At 42.8% G+C, this 24,881-nt stretch overlaps 3 protein-coding genes across 5 annotated transcripts in view; 1 reads left to right on the forward strand and 2 right to left on the reverse strand.

The window, feature by feature from the left end:
- acap1 (ArfGAP with coiled-coil, ankyrin repeat and PH domains 1) overlaps positions 1-3,978 on the forward strand; it is a 28,534-nt gene extending 24,556 nt beyond the window's left edge. For both annotated transcript variants that reach the window (XM_083789272.1, XM_083789273.1), the window contains one exon: positions 3,218-3,978. In XM_083789272.1, coding sequence (XP_083645398.1) covers positions 3,218-3,318 — 101 coding nt within the window. In that variant the 3' untranslated portion in view covers positions 3,319-3,978. The remainder of the gene's footprint in view (positions 1-3,217) is intronic.
- A 1,197-nt stretch (positions 3,979-5,175) lies between these two features.
- Positions 5,176-10,681, reverse strand: LOC310876013 (monocarboxylate transporter 13-like; the record flags this gene model as incomplete). Its single annotated transcript, XM_083789460.1, has 5 exons — positions 5,176-5,483; positions 7,181-7,712; positions 7,911-8,155; positions 9,895-10,038; positions 10,453-10,681. The coding sequence occupies 5 exons, from the start codon at positions 10,679-10,681 to the stop codon at positions 5,176-5,178; spliced, it is 1,458 nt and encodes a 485-aa protein (XP_083645586.1).
- A 3,011-nt stretch (positions 10,682-13,692) lies between these two features.
- On the reverse strand, positions 13,693-24,877 carry LOC310875839 (monocarboxylate transporter 13-like). Of its 2 annotated transcripts, XM_083789237.1 has the most exons (7): positions 24,751-24,877; positions 23,784-23,833; positions 22,297-22,527; positions 22,027-22,170; positions 20,564-20,823; positions 19,597-20,128; positions 13,693-17,655 (listed from the first exon to the last, which is right to left on the reverse strand). In XM_083789237.1, the coding sequence occupies exons 3-7, from the start codon at positions 22,523-22,525 to the stop codon at positions 17,360-17,362; spliced, it is 1,461 nt and encodes a 486-aa protein (XP_083645363.1). In that variant the 5' UTR covers positions 22,526-22,527; positions 23,784-23,833; positions 24,751-24,877; the 3' UTR covers positions 13,693-17,359. The 2 variants fall into 2 exon arrangements, with proteins under 2 accessions (XP_083645363.1, XP_083645362.1); XM_083789236.1 differs by lacking the exon at positions 23,784-23,833 and having other exon boundaries at positions 24,751-24,845.
- Positions 24,878-24,881: the final 4 nt, after the last annotated feature.

The following is a 24,881-nucleotide window of genomic DNA, read 5'->3' on the forward strand; positions in this document are numbered from 1 at the left end:
GTACAGTCAAGCACATTGGTCCAAAAGGACAGCACCGAAGAAAGACCTTGCGGTCTTGTTTCCATTCGGGTCCAACATAAACACAATGCCGAACAATGGCCTTTCTTCAGCCACATCAGTCAGTGAAAATAAACTCATAATTACTAGTCCAGAAGAGGCTTGTATTTCCGTTCCGAAAAAACAGAGAAAGGGAATTTGCACTCAGAAATATGATGCTTTGTAAAGAAGGGCTTGAAAAGGATTTCCCAGAGATTCCGTACAATGGGTGGCGGGGTCTAATAACAAAGACAGTACAGTAGTCTTTCTTGGGACAAAAGGGTGTAAAAGGGACTCTCCACGTTGCACTTTGCAGAAGAACAAATGTCTGGCACTTTATGAACAGATTCTGCATACATACTACAAAATCACTTTATGACAGAGTCCGTCTCTCTATACTACAACCTCAAAAGGGAATGTTGAGTCGTGATGTTCAACATATTATAAAAAGCCTACAATAGGCCTGTTGTTTTCTAATGTATACGCAGTAAAATACTATGTGTTGATTCGACTTTGCTGTGATCTTTATAATGTACTGTATGTAAAGTACAGAACAGTAAAAGTGTGCAGGCCACCATTGGGAATAGATATTTTTCCATTCATTTTTGTGTTATATAGAACTTAAGTACATGGAATATAAAGATTCAATGTATGACAGATGTAAGGTAACTTTAATGCAGGGTTTTGGTTCTCAAGAATGGAATTATGTTGTATTTTCCCGCTATTCTGTGAATAGTGATGAGTTTCACCCGTTTAATGGCCACAGGCGTTTTAATTTTTTTCTCTATTAGAACAGTGGTTCTCAACCTGTGGGTCGGGACCCCAGGGGGGTCTCCACACATGATTTTTTTGGGGGTCCTCAGATGACAAAGTGACAGTTGAAGGACCTCTTTAATACAAAAAGAAAGAAAGAAGTAATCAACAACAGGTTGGCCAAATTGAAGAAAGAGGCAAAAATTGTAAGGCAATATTTATCTGGAGTCAAACTAAATGTAATGCCTCAACTCCTATCCACAGGGCGACACCACGTCTTACGCCACTGCCGGAGAATGCACTCGCTCACTCTCCCTATCCAAGTCCTTGTCAGGGTGGGGAGTCACTCTCCCTATCCAAGTCCTTGTCAGGGTGGGGAGTCGCTCGCTCGCTCTCCCTATCCAAGTCCTCGTCAGGGTGGGGAGTCGCTCTCTCTCCCTACAAGTCCTCGTCAGGGTGGGGAGTCGCTCTCTCTCCCCTATCTCAGGGTGGGGAGTCGCTCTCTCTCCCCTATCTCAGGGTGGGGAGTCGCTCTCTCTCCCCTATCTCAGGGTGGGGAGTCGCTCACTCTCCCTACAAGTCCTCGTCAGGGTGGGGAGTCGCTCACTCTCCCTACAAGTCCTCGTCAGGGTGGGGAGTCGCTCTCTCTCCCTATCTCAGGGTGGGGAGTCGCTCTCTCTCCCTATCTCAGGGTGGGGAGTCGCTCTCTCTCCCTATCCCCTATCTCAGGGTGGGGAGTCGCTCTCTCTCCCTATCCCCTATCTCAGGGTGGGGAGTCGCTCTCTCTCCCTATCCCCTATCTCAGGGTGAGGAGTTGCTCTCTCTCCCTATAAGTCCTCGTCAGGGTGGGGAGTTGCTCTCTCTCCCTATCCCCTATCTCAGGGTGGGGAGTTGCTCTCTCTCCCTATCCCCTATCTCAGGGTGAGGAGTTGCTCTCTCTCCCTATAAGTCCTCGTCAGGGTGGGGAGTTGCTCTCTCTCCCTATCCCCTATCTCAGGGTGGGGAGTTGCTCTCTCTCCCTATCCCCTATCTCAGGGTGGGGAGTTGCTCTCTCTCCCTATCCCCTATCTCAGGGTGGGGAGTCGCTCTCTCTCCCTACCCAGGTCCTTGTCAGGGTGGGGGTCCCCAGTTCAAATATAATTATTTTGGGGGGTCGCGCCCTGAAAAGGTTGAGAACCACTGCAGCTCACGCTGAATCTAACAAATTCTAATGCCTAATTTATACAAAAATACCAAAATAGCCAACCTACAGTACGAGCTTGGTTGTGAGCTTTTCAGCTTAATTGTACATTGGGTATATTTTCAGCATGTGACACCGTTGTGTGACAAAGTGTAAATCAGGCTTCAAAGAGCTTACTGCTGTTCTTGAACCCGAGGTTGTTCACAACGTTGTTATTGTTACCGGGGTGATGTTCTCATGCTGCAAAGCATCCATTCCTCCACGAGAACTCCCAGGGGCTAAGGCCCCTCCTCTGCTTGCTATGAGGTAAACTGAAATTGGAGTTGTTCTTTGTCAACACTACTCAACTGAAATAAAAAACACTCATGAAGGAATGGACAAATGATGCTTTTTTTGTCACAGTACACACTGCTGGTCAGTATTTGATGTGCTGTGCTTTGTGTGTGTGTGTGTGTGTGTGTGTGTGTGTGTGTTTGCTCATGCACCGTACACGTGCCTATGCCCTCTGTCCACTGAGTCGCTCCAACTGGTCTCATCTGCTTGCAAAGTGTGCCCCCCACTGCATCTTATGAGGTACTGTGTGGGTGTGCATGTGTGTGCATGCATTTGTTCATTCATGTTTGCCATGCTTTGTTTGCCTTAGGGCTAGAAAGTTTTAAATAGTTCATAAAATAGTTTGCATTAACTCACAGGCTTTGAATCGATGAATGATGTGTATGTTGCGAGTATGCTGTGCTACGCCTGAGGTTACATAAGGAAAGAAAAACAGCACAAAGGGATCATTATCTTTTCTTATACCATAGGGTGTGGAACAGACCATATTATTCAGTTTGTACATTCTGGTGTCTTGAACAGTGCATTTAAAACCCAACATGTGTGTCTGGCATGTATCGGGGGCATCCCCTCATGAGATCAGTATCATTAGCTTTAACCCATTTAGACCTGAGGACATCCGTGTCACCTGATAGCATTTAACCACTTTAACCATTATTTTAAACTATTTGTTTTAAAATATTTGCATCCGGGGGGGTCCTTGAAACAACATATTTTCAGATGGGGGTCGGCGGCCAATTACATAACATTTTTGGGGTCCTTGACATGAAGTACAGGTAGTTTGAGAACCACTGACCATAGAAACATTTTTTCATGATGTTTATTTTGTAGAATCTGGTCTTGATGGGTTTATATGGCCGACGTTGCTTTGAACTACGTTAACTTCCAGGTCTTTTCCTCTCGTGTCTCTTACAGGTGATGACACATATCAGGACATCTTCAGGGACTTTTCCCACATGGCCTCAAACAACCCAGAGAAGCTCAACAGATGCCAAAGCGCAGGCCCCAAGAGCTAACCTATACTGCCATGAGCCCCCCGCAGGCACACACACACACACACAGGTGTACCACGCTCATACTTCCCGCATACGTCCTAATACACATCTGCTTACAAGCACTCACATACACATTAAAAACATGGTGGTACATGCCTTTGGGGTTTCCGTCTAGCCATAAAGACAGACACGTGCACGCACACACACACGCATGCACGCATACACGCACACACTCACTCACACTCTTGGCCATCAGCCACATGTTAGCTCATAGCTCAGCTGGCGTTGACTTCATTGGGGCGGAACAATCCAACAGTAAATTCTTTGTGTTTACTCGTAAGACGAGAACAATTTGCCCAAGTGGGAACATTGGAATAGTTAAAGGAGAGAGAGAGCAGCATGTGGTGTCTTTATGTGTAGCTAGTGGTTAACACCAGAAATCTGTCCATAATTCCTACCTTATGTTTCTTTTGTTTTTTTTATATAAAGGGAAATGATTTTGTTCCGTTTGGCCCTTGGAGTAATTTTTTTTGGAAATACCTTTTCTCTAAAGTATTACGATATTGTTTTAATTATGGATTATTTTATTTTATATTATATTGTTTCCTACTTTGTTTTGTCTCAGATACCAGATGCTGTAGACTTGTATCTAATGAAGAAATAAAATTCAGTTGTACACTTCCTTTTGTGTAGAGTGGTACAGTTATTAACATACCTGTATAAGTGATACTTAACTAAATGTATACTGCAGTATAGCATGAATTAAATAATAGTGTCAACACAAAGCTGTGATGTCAATGTTTTACAATTTCCAGTAGGGGGCACTATTTCGTTATGTTCACATAAAGGTGTCTTCCATCAGATCATCTGCTAACCCTAGCTGCTAGCACTTTGAAGTAACATTTCATTAGTGACACTTAGAAATATCAATGGAAAACACATTTTCTATGATTGGTATTTTAGTTAGACATCAAATTATTACAAAAACTCACCCGATGTTCTCCACTTCGTGAATGTCTTTTCAACTCAGACAGTAACTTGTATACTGTAGATGTGTGCGACTACAAGCAGTACATGCCAACCTGTAGTGCATGTATTGTAAGGCCTGCAGTGATGTGCTATGTGTATGTCATGTACATGTGATATATGAGTGCCTAGTACGTGTAGGCTACATAGGATATATGGAGTTTTGACTCATTTAGGGAGTGTGAGGCGAGTCTGATCCCTAAAGGTTACACATTTCCCCATGTCATACAATCCAAGAGGCTGAGCAGGGCTATATGCTAGGAAGCCTGAAGGCCCTCTCCAACAGGCACAAGGATAAATATACACATCTGCAGACATTCTCACTGGTGGCTCAACCAGTTTGTGCGTACATCACATTCATACAGTAGTGGACACAGGACACACACCAAAAAACCCTGGATCCAGCTAGTGGCCTGTGTCTACACTTTTGTACACTCCTTTTCCTTTCTCTATTGTTTAATAAGATGGAAATACCAAAACAAATAATAAAAATACAATACAAATAAATTCAAAAATTGCGTCCACACTTTTGTCTTCAATGTTTGTGTTTAGACAGACCCTTAAAGCCCCTCAAAAAAGAGAAAACGTCCAATCCTGTACCCAGCACAGGTATTTGGAACGGCTACAGGCATCTAAGCATTGCTAGCCTTTGTCCCTGGCCTGGTGGTTGCATCAAAGGTTAGAGCACATTAATGCATGGGCCCAACTGAAGTACATGGCTCTGTTGGACTTTGGAGCAATATGGTCCCAAACATGATTATCAAAGATAATCACCTAGTGAATGCATTACATTCACTACTAGGTCATGGGCCATTCAGCCACTCAAATTCATTCTTCATCTCCTGCTTTAGTTTAGGAGCACAGACTGTAATTCTGGTCTGGGACTGTTTCAGCAAAGCTTGGAAGGGTTTCCGAATAGAAAATGGTCTCCAAAGGGTACAGTTTATCCGGGTCGGGTGCAGGATGATTATCCATCAGTCCAGAAGATTCTGCACTTTCAGCCTCTTTTTTGCTGTCAGTGGAACATTTCCGAGGAGGGGGCGGGTCTGTGCGGGAGAAGTAGTGTGGCAGAGTGGCGATGACCAGGGCTCCCAGGAGGAGGGAACTACCAGCGAGCACAAAGGAGGCGAGGTAGCTGCCTGTATAGTCCTTTAGGAATCCTTTGGAGAGAGATAAAACAGACAACATGAGAACCAATGAGAGAAGGAAGATAGGAAAAGGAGGAGGAAAGGAAATATATTTCACCGTAGAGATGCCTCACAAATATTTTACCTTAACTTTTAACTCCTGATTTTAGTCTCATGGCTGTTTTTTCAAAAATGTAAAGGATAAATGTTTACCTTTTTGGGCCTCTACTCTACAATCATCTCTTGTTTCGCGTTCATTGACAGATTGTGATAAATTATTTGTTGACCGCTTGGCCTTTGTAATCACAGAAGTGATTACAATGATTTTGCCACACATAATGCAAGCAGTGTATAATGTATAATAATGTATAATGTAAGTATCCCTTACTGTACAGCACATGAAGTATTCCTGCAGCTATAGCACGCAGTAGATCATTTATTAAATTTGGCTCTCAAAAGTATTAGATCTTTGTTTTGTTGGATTGTTCTTTTCATTTAGATCTATCTCTAAACATTGAATTTGTTTTCCCAAAGTCTCCATCTTTATGTGTTGTTGTTTGTCCTTGGAGCTTGTATAACAGATGCTTTGAAAGCCTCTCATCTATCATGCTGCTACTACTACAGATGAAGCATTATTGTTTCTTCCTTTGCATGACATTGAAAAGATGATGGAGTGAGTCGACTCTTGAGATAACTTCAAGTCACACGGCTAGATGTGTGACACTTCTCACTGCAGTGCACACACAACCAGTACACGCTCCAGAGACCACATTACACCCGTCCTCCACGACCTACACTGGCTTCCCGTCAAACAAAGAATTCACTACAAAATCCTGCTCACCACCTACAAAGCTTTCAATAACCTGGCTCCCCCTTACCTCTCCGATCTTCTCGAACCATATGTCCCCCCCCCCCCGCTCCCTCAGGTCCAGTGAAGCCAACCTCCTGAAGGTCCGCAAGGCCAAGTACCGCATCTGGGGGGACAGGGCCTTCTATGTTTCGGCCCCCAAACTCTGGAATGAACTCCCTAACCATCTCAGAGTTACTCCCTCTCTCCTCGCTTTCAAAACCTCACTCAAAACCCACCTCTTCAGGATAGCTTTCCCCAGCTGAGGTCTCGTTTATCCTTTTATCTTTTTAACCCTGTACTGTTGTTGTATCTGTTATGTTTTGCTTTGTTTTTTTTCTTAATAAAGTCTGTTCCTAGTGTTCCCATGTAAAGCGCTTTGGGCATTTAGAAAAGCGCTATATAAATTTGAGCTATTATTATTATTATTAAATGCAACTGCTTATTGCTGCTGCTCTCCATTTCTGTATTTGGTCTCCCCTGTACAGCACCAATGCCACTAGTCACAACTCCTTGCAACAAAACAGTTTTAAGGACAAGCGCACCAAACAACTCCTTGCAACTGCCATTGGGGGTTGCAAGTAATTTCAAGTAGTTGCATGTTGCAAGGAGTTGCATGGCGAATCATTGGTGTGGAGTGCAGGGCTTAAGCCAGCATCCACCTGTAGGCTCAATCCGGAGCACAATCCGGTTGGCTGCCCAGTTATGCCAACTGTGTCTCTGGATCATCCAGCCAAGCCAGAGGTACCACTGCTAAGGAATGGAGCCTGCATGGCCTCTGAGAGGTAGGTGGTGTTTTACCTCTATTGTCACACAGCCAGCCATTCCATGAATATGTTTAATCGTTCACTGAATATTTAGAAAACCACGATTGTGCACTCACCCGACAGCGGAGCCCCCAGGAGTGCGCCACTGCTTTCAATAATCATCAGGAGCCCCAGGCCTCCCACCATGCGATCCATGCCTGTAATCTGAGGTACCACAGTGATGATTATTGGGCTCAGAGCTGCTGCACAGAAGCCATATGCCAGACTGAACACCACCAGACCAGCGTAGGAACCTCCCAGCGTCGCCACGGGCAGCATCACAATAACCACGCCTGTCAGGCTCGTCCACAGAGTGTGCCAGTGAATCAAACGCATCCGGCCCAGGTCTGCGGACCATCCCGACAGCACGCGGCCCACTATGTCAGTGACGCCGGTGGCAGAGATGACGAAGGCAGCTTGGTACTCGGACAATCCCACCTGGCGGGCGTGGGCCACCAGATGGATGTAAGGTATGAAGTAACCAGTGTTGAGGAGAGTGATGGCCACACAGTAGGTGACGAAAGGCCTCTCGAAGAGCAACGACAACTCCAGGTAGGAGTAGACCTTCCACAGGAAGGCAGAACACGAAGGCTTGGACTCTGTTTTTGTCTGGAAGGATGATAGGGGGAGAAGGCACATTTTACATTCCATTAATATATGGACTAATTTCTCCACCATTACAGTATATATAGTGCATGTCTCCCCTCAGACATGCAAAACATGATGGGAGTTATATTCCCCTACATTTTATTTTCTTTCTTTTTGTACTAAAATAAACCACCAGTTAAGCCTGGCAACTTGCCCCACCTTAGAACCTCCCTGGGGACGAATAAGTGCACCGCAGGCCACCAAGTTGAGGCTGAGCCCGCCCAGGATGAGCAGAGACCCCCGCCAGCTGTACGTGTCCAGCAACAGCTGGAAGAGCGGGGTGAAAATAAAGCAGGCGATGCCACTGCCTGTGGATCCCAGAGACAAAGCCAGGGAGCGCCTGTGTGTGAAGCAGCGCATCACTGTGGCCATCATTGGTGTGAACACCAGTGCCCAGCCCAAACCTAGAAGAGAGACCATATATGATATATTTCCTGTATAGTGAGGCTTGTTCACTGAACACGGCATGTGGCTTTGATCATAAACGGCACACACAGTAACCTGTAATCATTGATAGCTAAATATTGTACAGTACGGCAGTACACAGTGGCCATAGAGAGAAAAATAACTATATCGAGGCCACGTTTTACTAAAATGAGTGCTCAAAAATCAAAATAGTATTTTGTTGCCACAAGATATAATTAATTCCCATTAATGCGCACGACTCAGGCAAATTGTGGCCACAAATGAAAACTAGAACAGTGTGCTCCTCGTCACTGCACCTTGGGAAAACTGAGTCTATTTTGTTTGGTTCAAGTCATAACCTCAACAAGTCCCCGGGCTTCTCAGTTAGAGTGGGTGACAGTGTGGTCACAAATAGGGAAGAGGTCACTTACTTGGGTTTTATACTAGATAACAAACTCACGGGTGAAAAAATGGCAATGAAAGTGATCTCAAAGGTCAACCAGAGAACTCGTTTCTTGGGCAGGATATCCCCTTATGTCAACAGCAGTGCTATGAGGACCTTGGCCGGTGCCCTCATCCAGTGTCACTTTGACTATGCGTGTACTTCATGGTACAGAGGTATCTCCAAGCTTTTGAAAACAAGGCTGCAGACCTCCCAAAACAAGCTTGTGAGGTTACTGCTAAAATTGAACCCCAGGTCTCATCTTACCTCTGCCCACTTTAGTAGCCTGGGATGGCTAAGGGTGGAGGAGAGAGTATCTCAGCTCTCATTGTGTCTGGTCTTCAAGATCCTAGGTGCCTCTGTTCCAGAGTACCTGCTGGGCTACCTGCCCAGAGTGAGGGAAGCTCACAGGTACTCAACCAGAGGAAGTCCTTATGATCTAGTTCCCCCCAGTTTCAGGACACTCATGGGTAAAAATGCTTTTTTCTACGCAGCCACTACTCTGTGGAATGCACTCCCTCCAGCCCTGAAATCCCTAAATTCTATTGCAATATTTAGGAAAGACCTGAAATCATGGCTCCATCTACACACTCACTGGTCATAGTTAGCTTCCGACCCTGGATAGCCCTTCTCCCATGCTCAGGACTTTTCTCTCAGGGTACCTCTTGTCCTATATATATAGCTCCCAGCCTTATATATAAGGATTATTTATTATTTGTTCCATGGTTGTTTTTGTCTGTACAGTATGTATGTGTATAGTTTCATGTTTCAAAGTGGACCACAATGGAAACAAGCGAAGGCTTTTTTGTGTCTAAGTCCATTTGGCGTTTTTTAAAAATGATGTCAATTTCTGTAATTTTCTTAAACTGCCAATAAAGTATTCTATCTATGGTGCACAGGTCTCCGCCAGGGCCTGCAAACTCGGACGATGCGTTAATGATTTGAGGCATTTTGTACAAAACAGCAACTTTGGAAGCCAATCTTACCCAATCGGGATGGAATATGAAAGATCTGACAAATCCATCACTATAGAGACTATAGAGATAATGTGTAGAGATTTGCATGATGTTTGGAGTTGGACATAATCTGTACAAGTATTATAAAACACCTTCGGCCTAGCGGAGAGTTACATCTAGTGGAATCGTTTTCTCTATAGGGCCACATATGGGGTTCCATAGACATTATTAATAGAGTCCATTATAGTTTTTATTTTCTGTATATATTTTGATGGCATCACCTGGTTCATGATGAATAGGTTGTTACGTAAAAATTGCGCTGTTTAGAGAGATGCTCTACCTGTAATGCCGCCCATAGTGAGGTAGAGGTGTGTGAGGCATTTGGCCTGTGATGCCAGTATGAGACCCAGTCCAGTGAGGCAGCCCCCTGCCATTACTACTGGCCTGGCACCATACGCATTACACAGTGCTGTGCCCAGCGGGCCTGGAAAAAACAAACAAACACAAACACACAAACACACACAGTAATCATGTCCACATAAAAGAGAGCATACAAAGATTACAAATATTAAGGGTACATTATTAAGGTTCAATTCACAAAATCATGTCATGTCTTCATGATACAATAAGCATATCACTCAGTACTCTATGCCTATGGTACCATAATGTGGCAGCTACCAACACACAGGGTACAAACATATCTCTCACACACACACACACACACACACACACACACACACACACACACACACACACACACACACACACACACACACACACACACACACACACACACGACAAACAATATGTTAATTATTCATAATTACTTACACAATTAAACCCCCTAATGGCCAGTGACGTAATAAATCATTAAGAGGGAAATAAGACGTGAACTCACTGAAGAACTGCACTGCTGCCAGACCTATGGAGCTGATCCAGGAGATGGCCTGGGCGCTCTCCTCAAAGTACTCCACAAACTCCACGAAGAAAACCCCCAAACTGCGGATCACACCAAACACCAGCATGTAGCTGACAAACATGGCCCCCACCATCACCCAGCCATAGCCCCCATCTGGAACCTGTGGCTCCACACGCTGGGCCTCTGGCTGGGGATTGGCCTTAGTCATGGCTGAGAGAGAGAGAGAGACACATATAATGTTGGAAATCATGACATCTAATGCTCTTATGTTGTACCGTTAAACGTTACATTTCAGTGTAATAACATCAAATATGTACTTACTGTAACACTTACCTGGTGAAATCAGCTACAGATGGAAGCAGTTTTCGGCACTGCTTGTTCAACCTCCTAATTTAATCCTATACTTGTTTGAGCAAGTGGTGAGCTGATTGGAAGGTAAACATTCTACAGCCTAAAAAGTCCAAAGTACAACCGATAGTACATTTGCCGCTCAACGCTCAATTTATCTGTCTCTCAGATCATGCAAATGTCATCACAAATGTGTAGACAGTATGTTGTCTAGTAGTGAGAGTTCAATGCGATAATCATCACACCTCATAAGGTGGTCACTGGTTGAAGATTTATGATTTCATATACTATCCATCACACACAATTCTCAGACAGAATGCACAGATGGGAGATAATATATTGATGGGTCTAATTATAAGTCTAAACTTGTTCAATATAGAGTAGCATGATTAATACTTTATTATAATTATTAAAATAGCCACCCTAACTGTACACTGGCCCTCTTTCATGTGCATGAACCATGTTAACTATCTATACTACTTAAAACACCAAAAAAATGCAAGGATTGCATAATATTTGAAAAGGAAACTTGGGGGCATGGTGGCACAGTTGGTAGTGCTGTCGCCTCACAGCTAGAAGGTCCTGGGTTCGATTCCCGCTCGGGGCGCTGTGGGTGCTGGCGGCGTGTTTCCTCCTCCGCGTCATCAGTACCCATACCCGAAGGCGGGGTTGGCGAAAGGGCCTTTCTGTGTAGAGTTTGCATGTTCTCCCCGTGTCCCCTAGGGTAGGTACCCTCACAAAAACATGCAGTAATCCTGGTCTCTAAACTGCCTCCCCCTGGCCAGCCGGGACGCCTGATGGAGGGGAAAGGAACTGGTTGGAATAACGTGTTCCTTCCATGCGCTACGTCCAACCAGGGAAACTCCCCCCTTTCAGGTGTAAAGGAGCAACTTGGACACTCAAGCATGAAGGAAGCATGAGTTAAGTCCGTTGCTCTCCCTAGGTTGGCGGAGGGTGTGTAGAGCCCAGGATCACATCACAGGATGATTGACACAGGGGTGAAAAATGGGTTACAAAATCGTGGGACAAAAAAAAAAAAAAAAGGAAACTTAATAACATTCAAAATCTTCCATATACATGGAGGTTGTGCCTCATAACATTACTTGTAACCTGTGTGACTAATCAATGGCAAATGCACAAAAAACATTATTCTTTACCCTGTGAAGAACATTGTGACAGTTCAGCAAACATCACCAGTACAGTCAGAGGAGCAAATCGATAGTCATTTATCAGACTCTACATTTTCGTGTAGAGGTGCCAGACTCTGGTGAACCCATATCAATGAATAGCTAGTAGGCTGATAAAGAGTACACAGCTACTTTATATTGTAATGTAAAGATTTGCAATTCCCAGTAGGGGGCACCATTATATTAGTTTTTGCATAGAGTAGGCTATACTGTATCTCCCTTTCTTTTTTTCCCCTCCAATATTTTATAGATATTTTCACCTATGAGATACATAGAGGAAAAAGTTGTGACATTATTATAAAATGTTTTATAATGGGTTGTGATTACTGTTATAAAGCATTATGAATAATTATTACTACTAGTGCTATAACATTTTATAATCTGTTTATAACTCTGCATGTATGTTTATAGCAGTTTATGCATTATAGACATGAGTTTATAAAGTGTTACCATAATAATAATGCACCTACAGCTCCTTCTAAAATAATTAGATAATGTCAAAACAAAAAGGAAAATAATTGACTACATGGGTTGTATTACAAACATATCTCACACACACACACACACACACACACACACACACACACACACAAATTAAGACAAGCATGACTACCGTAATTACTAATTTATGAAAAACAGTGGTGGAAGTGCCCTTTCTGCAGTACAATCACCAGGGAGATGATCAAGGAAAGGATTATTATACATTTTAAATAAAACCTTAAATGTTTTCTAACCTGTGACTGAAGGTTTCTCCCTGATCCACTGGAATTGGATGAATCACGTCGCTAACAAGTGGATAAAGACAACTGTCCCATAAGTAAATCCAAGAGGAACAACCTAGTTCTCTCTTTAGTGGTGTGGAAAATTGAGATATGCTCCTTAGTAATGTTTTCCAGGATTTTTACACTTCGCACATAGCCTAAGAGTGACAAATGAGGTCCAATTCTGTTTAGAAAGTAAGGGGTACTGTGAAATACCATGCACTGGCTCTCTGTGACTCCATTACATGACAATATTTTCCTAGCAGATTCAAAGGCAATCTGACTACATCTCGGTATCGAGTTCAACATCCAAGTCCTTTTCCCACAACTCCTTATATCTGTTGTCCTTGAAACACAGTTGAAGACTATATAGCGTTTCATTAAAAAAATTACTTATATTATGAAAACCTCCCCTGTCAATAAGTTTAATAATATTGCAGCAGATCTTAAGAGTGTTAGCTATAGAGGGTATGCACTTGACATCATCCTCATACAAGGAAGTTATGTGGGAACATTTACTAAGTGGCAAAAACTACTTTCTGGCCTTGACAACCCATACATATAAACAGAAAAGTCCTATCTGACTGCATTAAATTATGTTAAAACGACGTTAAACTGACTTTGTCACTCACTTTGCTACTTGATTTGCCATTCACTTCATGCATGCGCATAATCTATTAGGATTGTTTTTTACCTCGAAGTGCACCCTGACCCAAATCAGTTGAAAAGTACTAAAGAGAGAGAAAGGAGCACAACACCATATCCAGTCTCATGTCCTTGATGTAAATAAAAAGGTATTTTCTTCACAATATCAGATTGGCTGTCTAACACTTTTGATGTAACATTAGTGTTACTGTCAGCAATCAATGCTCATGTACAGCACTTGGAAATAACACAATATAAACACATTTCCAGTGAGCGTAGTGTTTTAGTCAGTATTCAAAACATTTTCCCATTAGTACAACAATCATATTATATGGTTATTAAATCTTATTCAAGTTAAGACGGACACAAATCATCATCATCATCATCATCAGTTATCGTTGGGTGCAGGTTGGGATTTTGGGCTTGGATTATGGGTAGACAAATGTTGTGTGGTTTATACAAATTTAATGCAATACTCAAGTCTTGAGTAGTACAAAAACAGTACAAAAACAAAATACAATAATTAAGTCTTGATTCTCATGTTAATGAATGTAAAAATACTGAAGATTTCAATACAGTGACCCTCAAATGTGAAGCTTTTTGCTAAATCACAATACAATTCCATCAGTGCGTACATAATAATAATGGTACATTGTACTTGCCTAAACTATTTTCCCTGCTATTCTCTTGGGAACCTAGCAGAAAACCACGGCCGTAAGGAACCTACAGAATAATGCCATTTTAAAAAAAGCCCAGAGAAGCTCATTATCAATAGTATGGCTCCTTACTGCCAGCCATAACACTGCTGGCTTTGAACGCTTGCCAAGGCAAAGTGTGGAAAATAATCAGTAAGTCTTCCTGCTTGACGACAATAATGAAAAACAAGTTGCCAAGATCATAAAAGGTTAATAAATAACCCCAAAATTACAATATAGCTATTGTTCACCATTCTCGACTTGAACAAAGCAAAAAACAATGATCATTATAGTTCATGCGAAAAACATAAACTGAACTCTTCCATTGCATCACTGCTTCATACTGCACACCGACTGTGCCTGGGGATATCAGGAAGGTGTTAAACATATCACACTGGTTGGACAGCAGAGATGTGTTTTCTTGAGAATATGATATGTTTATAGACAGAGGACTGGTGTGCCAGGAGAGACTTCAACTATCCAGCACTGGGAATTAAGGCTCACATGCTAAGGTTTACAGTGACCAAAGGCCAGGGTTCCTGCATTTTCACTAAATCCAGCTTCTTGCACAGCCCATTTATTCCACTAAGCATGGTCTGCATGTACGATAGGCCAATATGGCCTACGCTGAGTTTGAGTGTCTTGCCTGACCTCCTCCTTAGTTAGTGTTATGTGAAGTGCTTTTGGAATGTCCATGAAGAACTCTAAGGGACTCCTATGAAGAAACATCATACCTGACCTCACTAATGCAGTGTTGCATCAGTGAAGGGGTACTGCACTTGCATGCAGCTTTGGAAGTACTACATTCTCTGTTAATTATGGCATTCTGTTATGTACAATTATTCAAGATAAAAATATGATCTGGAAAAATGAGAGAAACTGTCTGTTATGCCCCACTTCTAAGAACATGTCCTTAAACATGCTTTAGTAGTGGAATAGAACGCTTCTGTAAATAAGCAACCATCTGCATTTCGTTTCTCGGGTTACATTTTTACATAATGACCACTGTGACCGAACGAAGCAGGCCATTACGATTTGGCATGTCACAGTGACCCAGTTATAGCACTCCTACGAACCTAACCTACAAACCTAATGCTCTTTGAACTTGACTCAAACACACCATGGGTTTCTCTATGCAGTATGTATCTCTATTCTCTATTCAGCATGCAGTAACACCCTTGGTCTATTGTTTCTCAAAGTGCAAAAGTATAAAGGAAACAAAAACAATATAAAATGTGACTTGATAGAAACAAATTGGTAAACATGAAAAACACACAATTTATCTATGACTATTAGAATTGTTGAATACAGTAGATGATTCTGCAGCTGCCTATGTATGTTTATGTTGCTATGGACAATAATCTTCAAATCTTCATAGCAAAAACATATTTTTTGAACAAATATGCGTCCAAGACAAAATATTATTTTGTCTTAACACCATTTAGACTCTAAATACTTCACTAACCTAAGTACCACAAGGTTCTGTACTTGGTCCACTCCTTCCCCCTCTACCCTAAATCTTTTTGCAGAAAATATCCCACAAGATATATCACAATGTGACAAGCTTGTAAATCGGCTATAATTACGAAAACAGGATATGGACCATTCAATTCAAGTGGTTAAATCATTGGTTTGGTTTGTAATTAGCTGTGTAATAAGCTGGATAATGTACAGTGAACCGATAAAACCCTTCAGGGTGACGGTCCTTCATCACCCTGTCGGGGTTCGGCGTTGATTGAAATATGAACGTGTCAGCCAGGTAGTTAATAGTTATAGCATCATCTGTTGACAACTGCTGTGCTTTGAAAAACATTACTTCATTCATTTGTCAAACAAAGCCAGAGGTAAATGATGTCTCTCCACCATCAGAGACACATTGTTCATGTAATCCACTTGAACCATACTGTATATACACTTCATTGACCGGAGTCCCCAAGGATTCTATACCGTCCAGGTCCCATCCTTTTTGTATGTGGTGGAGTAAAGAAATTCACACCAAGTACTATAATGTTTCATAAGAGTCAGTAACGTGTTCCGTGCCGAACACTGGACTAGCCGACCACCGATGGTCCAAATCTGATCACAACTCCTGCTAAATCCAAGAAAGATCACCCGGCTATCAGCAACATGTACTGTATGTCATTGTCGTTCTGAATTTAATTATGTAAAAATGAGAGGGTTCTGAATGTGAGCCACTGTTTAGTGCACAGAACACTCAGGCTATATGACAATGTGAAATAACATGTAGTCCCCTCTCTGTCAGTTTCCAGAAATAGCAAGGATGCATTTGGTATACAGAAAAGATAGACCTCAAATGTTCTACCTTTTAAAATGATGGGAAACCACAAGAGTGAAAACTGTGTGTGGAGTGTGTGGATTGGATTTTAACAAGAAAGCGATCTGTAATATAATCATATTAAAAAGATCATATTACTGATCATATTACCTTCATGCTGAAATACCAGAATTGCTATATTGCACAATTTCATAGCAATACATGCCAACAGTAAGCGCACGAAGGGCTGCAGTGACGTGCTATGTGCACATGATATGAGTGCCTAGTACATGCCCCTGCCGAGTACATACTGTAGGATATGTAAGGGATCATTTAGGGAGTGTGAGGTGAGCCCTAAAGGTTACACATTTCTTACCGTCATACGATCCAAGATGTGAGGCTGAGCGAAGGCTGTGCTAGGAAGCCTGAAGGCCCTCCCAACATTTGCGTATAATGAAGGCCTACGCCTTTCATTTTAAGCTCTGAATATAGGAGGCAGAGTGAATTCTCACTGGTGGCTCATCCAATTTGTGTGTGCAATGCATCACATACAGTATAGTGGACACACGCACACCAAATCATCCTGGAGTCAAATCCAGCTAGTGACTTGTGTTTTGAATGTCATCTCATCTACTCTTTTTACATCCTTTCTCAGCTATATTGTTTAATAGGACTGAGAACAGAGAAAACGTAGTTTGATGGACCCTCTCTGTAATAATACCCATTACCCTGCTGACTGGTGTTGTAATGGCTACTGGCATCCAAGAATTGCTGGTATCCTTTAAACCCTGGCGGTTGCATGTACTGTACAGTTAGTGCACATTAATGCAAGGACCCAACTGAAGTACCGTGACAAGGATCTGTTGGACTCAAGCAATATGGTCCCAAACATGATTACAGTATGTATTGATGCACTTACATTCACTAGTAGGTCATAAACCATTCAGCCACTCACATTAATTCTCCTGCTTTAGTTTAGGAGCACAAACTGTGATGCTGGTCTGGGACTGTTTCAGCAAAGCTCGGCAGGGTTTCCGAATAGCAAATTGTCTCCAAAGGGTCGAGTTTATCCGGGTTTGGGTCAGGATTATCCATCAGTCCAGATTCTGAGCTTTCAGCCTCCTTTTTGCTGTCAGAGGAACATTTCAGAGGAGGGTCTGTGCGGGAGAAGAAGTGTGGCAGAGTTGTGAGGACCAGGGCTCCCAGAACGAGGGAAGAACCAGCGAGCACGAGGGAGGCGAGGTAGCTGCCTGTATAGTCCTTGAGGAATCCTTTGAAGAGAGAGAGACAAGAAAACAGACGATAAGCGAGGGGAGAACCAGTCAGAGTGGAGACATTGTTATATGAAAAAGAACCAATGAAGGAGGACATACAAGTGCCAGGAGAGACTTCTTCTGCTTGACAATTAAGTAAAGTCCAATTAATTCAGTTAAATTTGGACTTTGCTGTGTGGTGATGGCGGAGGGCACAGGTCACAGGAATGAATTCATTAATGGACATAAAAAGGACGAATCCCTTATCACATTGCATTAACCTTTCATAATAAGTGGCTTTATTGTATGTCATTGGTACAATAAAGCCACTTTGTGGTTTTGTTACTAGCACAAACTAGGAAGAATGTAAACACAGCTCAGAAGAGTTCAATAAAACAGACTAATGCCAGCCCAGCACTCAAAGTCCTTGAAGTACTTTTTATTCAAGTATGCATGGTGGCAGGTGACATACCGGTGCTGTATTTCGTATCACGCTGAGGAAGAAGGCTCTGCTAAAAGAGTGGCTCATGCCTACTTGAATAAAACGTATCTGAAGGACACTTGTGGTTTTTATTTCTTTGTGTTCTTTTTTAAAACCTACAGCATTTTATGTAATTAAATAGACTGTCTGCTCCATGCTTTTTAGTTACTTAAAACAGTTTGACTGTTGATCAAGACATTCCTGAATTTTGTTTTCATTGTTTAATTCGCTAAGAGATACATGGTTTCTCTAGGATACGTCACGTGACCTGATCACGTGGAGAGAAAAAAATCAGTCACACAAGCTTCTCAGGGCTTCTGGGAAATGGAGGCGCAATGCAAAGTTTATGGCCCATAATGGCAGTGCCTGTGTCTCCCAGTTCCCCGCTGCTGTGGAATCGTTTTGGACACACTATTTTAAGGCGGATTTGCATGAAATGGAATGACAATCGCTGGGTGGTTCTTCAAAAGGTTAGTGAAAAACAACGGCAGTCAAATGGGGATTACGATTATTTAATCCCGCACAGTCCAAGTATTAAAGCAACTCACTGAGAGTTTGGAATAGCCAGGTTGAGGAAACTTGTGCTTTCTCCCCTCTGTCTCAACCCAGACAGTTTGAACAGAAGTGAAAGTGCAGAGTTAGAGTTACTAACAACATACGCATTACAGTTCTGTGAGAAAATCATTGAAGAAAGTATTATTCTAATAATCCTGTACACCACAGATGATCTTCTTCTTCTCCCCCATTCAAGATTGCACATTAACCTGACACGACATGGACTGCAGTGTCATCATGGCAGAAAACACTCATAGTGTTTTACGGTCTTCCCCTGTTGACCTTTTCTGAAGTACCAATAGCCCACGTATCATGTGATCCCACCACTGTCTAACTAAACTATGCGTAGCCTCAAATGCCCTACAGTAGCAGCTCATCATCGACAGCGCAGCAGAACAGGGTTATCCTTGACATCGAACCGCTCTACGTTTGGTTATCACAACTTTTGGATTGATGCATTGTTTATTGGGGCCACCAAAAATGTACCTATTCTGCAAAGACTTACAGTGAGTACATTGGCTTCCAGGACCTACCTTGCTGTGTACTATTCAAGAAGACTCAATAACCTGGGCTCAACTTCTTGTACTTCACTTATTGTTAAGCTATTTGCTATTTGATACTTTAAAAAAATGTGTTTGTTTGTTTATTTTATATACCAGTTATGTTGATCACAATCAAAGAGTAGTGCACACGTCCCAGTTCTTTGGAAACAGGTGCTGCCGGCCCCAAAGTGTACTGAGATCAAAGGAAGTTGAAGAGCATGGGCACAAAATAATAAAAAATAAATGTATTGACAAAGGGAGAAACTACAACTCAACTTCCTTTGATCTCACACAGACAGTATACCTACATGCAACAATACAAAATAAATATTACTACCCCCAACTTAGCACTATGATCTCAGTTGTCAGATGTGCACTCACCCGACAGCGGAGCCCCCAGGAGTGCTCCGATGCTTTCGATAAGCATCACCAGCCCCAGAGCCCCCACCATGCGATCCATGCCTACAAGCTGGGGCACCACAGAGAAGATCACGGGGGTCAGAGCCCCGGCACAGAAGCCATATGCCAGGCTGAACACCATCAAACCGGCGTAGGAACCCCCCAGGGTCGCCACGGGCAGCATCACAATAAACACGCCCGTCAGGCTCGTCCAGAGGGTGAGCCAGTGAATCAGACGGATGTGGCCCAGGTCCGCGGACCAGCCTGACAGCACACGGCCAACCATGTCAGTGACGCCGGTGGCAGAGATGACGAAGGCAGCTTGGTACTCGGAGAAGCCCACCTGGCGGGCGTGGGCCACCAGATGGATGTAAGGAATGAAGTAGCCGCCGTTGAATAGAGTGATGGCCACACAGTAGGTGACGAAAGGCCTCTGGAAGATCAGCGACAGCTCCAGGTAGGAGTAGACTTGCCACAGGAAGGCAGAACACGAAGATCTTGACTCCGTCTTTTCCTGGAAGGGAGATGAGGGGAGAGAGAGAGATACATATTGGAAATACATTTTCACAAAACACCTGACATTTTATTCTATACCCGATATCGTCTATATCCAAACTCTGTTTGTCACCAATTGATTAACCTGTTGAATTTAAAAGGACCATATGTGGTATGTGTGCCTTGTGTGGACCTTTGAATGTGGTTCCATTTTGAAAGAAGCCTCTGGTTTCAGCTCAGTGTAGTATGAAAATCAACTTCCAGTTTGTTATTAAGATTATTGCAGTAAAAATAAATATTTAATCAGCCTGTCTGATATACAGTAAGTAGGTCAGCTTTTCTTTAAGCACATTTCACTGCCATGTTGCTTAATATTTAAAAAGAATAAAGGGGTTTCTCCAAATGTATTAACAAACTGATTAAGCCACCAGTTAAGCAGAGCAACTTGTCCCACCTTAACCACAACCTTAATTTGTCCTCCCTGGGGACGGATAAGTGCACCGCAGGCCACCAAGTTGAGGCTGAGCCCACCCAGGATGAGCAAAGACCCCCGCCAGCTGTATGTGTCCACCAACAGCTGGAAGAGGGGGGAGAAAGCGAAGCAGGAGATGCCGATGCCTGTGAATCCCAGAGACAAAGCCAGGGAGCGCCTGCGTGTGAAGCAGCGCATCACTGTGGCCATCATTGGTGTGAACACCAGGGCCCAGCCCAAACCTAGGAGAGGAGGAAGGTGATCCCGATGAGTGTACATGCATTTAGCACCCGTCACAAACCAGTCCTCAATCACTTTTCCATTTTATGGCACTTGAAAACAAGGCAGGCCCACACCTGAGCGAGCCACTAGGAGAGCGAGTGCCCACACAAGGAGCCGATGGCCTTGCGTGTCGATAAGCACACTGTCTAATTGGTTGTTATCACCGTTTCCAAATCGCACATTGTTGCAACCACAGGTCGTATTTACTATGAAATGCATTTCCCGTCAGTCAGTTGTTTGGACGGTCACCCCCAGGCATGACCATATATGGACATCATATGGACGAAATGAACTATATTGATTTGAATAAAAATATGTTTCCAAATGTATGAAGTATATTGTTGTTTTCTCAATAGAGGATGTATTTCACATTTCATTTAATTTACCACTTGAATGAGTTACCCATAATGTTAACAGAGCAGAGGGGGGACAGCAGACAGAGAACCTGTCACTGGGACGTCACTGCCTTTACGAGGTTACGAGCACCGACTTTGAAGAGTGGAATTCTCAATAATAAATACATCCTGATCCCGACTGACATTGTTCATTCATGTCTATATTTTGAACAGGTCACCTCACAGGCATGTTGATGTTCTACCTACCGCAGAGCTCCGACGGTGTGTTTTACCGTTGTCAACTTATACCGTTGTATAATTAACTTCCCTTGGGCGTTCTTACTGGTACTTAATGTAAACAGACTGGGCACACTTCCAAAACAGATGCATGAGCACCAGCAGTGTCTCTCAGCTAACCTGGGACACAATACAAACGCCATCTACTGCAACATGCCACAGAGGTCCGAACCACAATGGGGGAAGGGGAACAAAACCAAAATAATCATTGTATATCTTCTAAGGGATTGTTTTTAGGTTTTCTGAGCTCAAGTGCACCCAAAAAACCTGAACTTTTAACATTCAGTAGATTTTCTGTGGTTTTCTAGCTCTGACAAGTGCTCTGAGTGTGATGTAAGAGCCTGCAAGAGTATATGACAATTTGCCAGCAGATTTTCACTGTTTTGCCTGTTTTCATTGCAGTTCAAAAGGCTTCACAGAACACAGAAAATCCACTGAATGTTAAAAGTTCAGGTTGTTTGGGTGTAATTGAGGTCATAAAACCTAAACGAAAAATAAAAATAATTGTCTCTGTTTAGAGATATGCTCTACCTGTAATGCCGCCCATAGTGAGGTAGAGGTGTGTGAGGCATTTGGCCTGTGAGGCCAGTATGAGACCCAGTCCAGTGAGGCAGCCCCCTGCCATTACTACTGGCCTGGCACCATACGCATTACACAGTGCTGTGCCCAGCGGGCCTGGAAAACACACACGCACGCACACATACACAGAGTTATAAGATCCAACCTGTCTGGGGCCAGAGGGGTCTTCTGACATTCAATGATGTTAATAATTATTTATTCATAAATACAACATGGACTCACTGAAGATCTGCTCCGCTGCTAGTCCTATGGAGCTGATCCAGGAGATGGCCTGGGCGCTCTCCTCAAAGTACTCCACAAACTCCACGAAGAAAACCCCCAAACTGCGGATCACACCAAACACCAGCATGTTGCTGACAAACATGGCCCCCACCATCACCCAGCCATAGCCCCCATCTGGAACATGTGGCTCCACGCGCTGGATCTCTGGCTGGGGATTGGCCTTAGTCATGGCTAGGGGGAAGAAGAGAGGGAGATAGGTTCAAGGTATGTGAAAATGACAGGCACTGCACAGTAAAATCCTAGTTCTAAAAATGGTTAGTCCCAATACTTGATTCTGATTGGCAGGTTTCTGATTAGACCACATAATAAATCTCATGATAATCTACACCTTAAATCAGTTTATATCATTCCCAGGTGCGTTACAGTGATCCAGCATATCTGTAGCTGAACTAGGGAAGGGAAGCGCTTGATTTCCATACAAACCCTGGCCGTGCAGGCTTCTATAAGCACCGCCCGCACACATAGTGCGGGCGGGTGGTGTAGTTGTTGCCATTTGCTGATTTCCACAAAAAAAGTAATGCATTGGCAGAATTAAAACTTGGTGTGACGGCACCTTAATTGGTTAAAGTCTCTGTCCAAATATCCCCTGCCTGGTGTCGTTTAAAACATCAGAAAAGGCATCTCTTCAATAAATGTACATTATTAATCTCCACAAAATATGTCTGTTAAAAAAAAAGGAGCTTTACATTACCTCTTCCTTTGCCCAGGAAGTCTGGTATTAATTTATCTATGAATACACAATTGATTTTCCAGAAGTCCAATAATATCAGTTAAAGTATCCACAGAGGACACTCGAACAGATATACCACCAAATGCATCATGGCCAAATCGTAAAATGGTAGTCATTTCCTCATTTACAGGACCCGTGTTGAGACGAGCACTTGTTAAGTATTACCCAAATACTTCCTCATTGACCAAAGCATGTCTTTAGTGAGGCTCTGATTGGCGTTCGGCATGACATGTTTTAAACCCTGTCCAAGTTGCGTGTTCCATAGATATTAAAACAATAGATGCCTCTTTGGCCGCTGCAGTTCGTTGGAGCGATGTGTGTTGAAGGAGGGGCGGAAGAATTTACACTGGGAGAGGAAGTACAAGCATACTATTATTACAGTTGTGATAAACTGTATATTCTGATCGTAAGCATTGCTTGTTCAGTAAAAGGTGTCTCCCCATCTCTGTTTAGCAAATTAAATACTAAGCTCAACCATTAGTACTACTGAAATAAATAATGGCACGTCATGCAAGCCTTTGACTGAAAGCACACTGAATAAAAGTTTGACAGCAAGTGTGTAGGGAGAGCGTACTGTAGAATGTACGTGTACATAAGATTCTGTGCATTCTGTGTGTGTGTGTGTGTGTGTGTGTGTGTGTGTGTGTGTGTGTGTGTGTGTGTGTGTGTGTGTGTGTGTGTGTGTGTGTGTACCCACCTGCTAAAGCAGAGGAGCACAGTATCCAAGAACACCAGATTTATGTGATCCTAAAGATGCATAATAACAGAATTTCATATATGAGGACAACGTACTGTAGTAAAGGGTTACATTTTGCTCGGCCAGGGCATGTAGAAAATATTTTGGTCTGTTGAAAGACCCCTGCCGTGATAAACAAGCTGGAGTTCAAATGTTCAACCTCACACCAAATGGCTCAACCATTTGATTTCATAATATCCACCTACTATGGAATTGTATGCACACAATGAAGGCTAGGCTACAATAAGTAGCCTATTGTATTAATGGTTCATATCCCAAACACTGTTCAATAGGGTTCTAAGATTAACAGCCCAAAATAACCACTCATCTGCACAAACATGCTTGCACATTAAAAAACCATTCTATCCCATTTAAATCCACAAAAACAGGCAAGTCAATTCAATTCAACATTCAATTGTTTAATTCACCATAAAGTGAAAATAATCTATGTTATTAATAATGTGCCTAGTTACCCTGGTAACTGTACCATTGATTGATTGATTGAAATATTTATTAACAGTTTGTAGAATTGACAGCACATTTTAAGCACAAACTCAATACAAAGACTGTTAACTGTGAGTGGACGACCCAATTAAGCATTACACTTGTTTACAACAGGGTCCACATTGTTCAATTCATCAAAACATTTAGAGACATACAAATAGACACTTCTATGTAGTTAAAGAACAGATCTGATCAGGGGGGGGGGTCAAACTCGTCTAATAGCAGTGAGCACGGTCAAAGTTGGTCAAAGTGCACCTTTACTTTGTTCTAACGGTACCTGGTTAAGTGAGTCGATGACTAGCCTACTAGACTAAACGCACCATAACATAGCAGACCCAATTAAGCGAACAAACAATAGTCAGAACTCAGAAGTTGACCTTAAGCCCTGTAAAAGAACATGGTTGTATAGAATGTTCTACCATACCTCCTCCAGACAGCGTGTTGTGTTCATCCAACATCACCACCAGGTCCACCACCAGTCACACCGAGCTTCCTGACACTAGCTGAGGAGCAAACCCCCTGCTGATGTGATTCCTGGTCCTGAGCCATGCAGTG

The sequence above is a fragment of the Protomyctophum parallelum genome (genome assembly GCF_964188405.1).
Source record: "Protomyctophum parallelum genome assembly, chromosome: 18".
In the NCBI taxonomy this organism is placed as follows: Eukaryota; Metazoa; Chordata; class Actinopteri; order Myctophiformes; family Myctophidae; genus Protomyctophum; species Protomyctophum parallelum.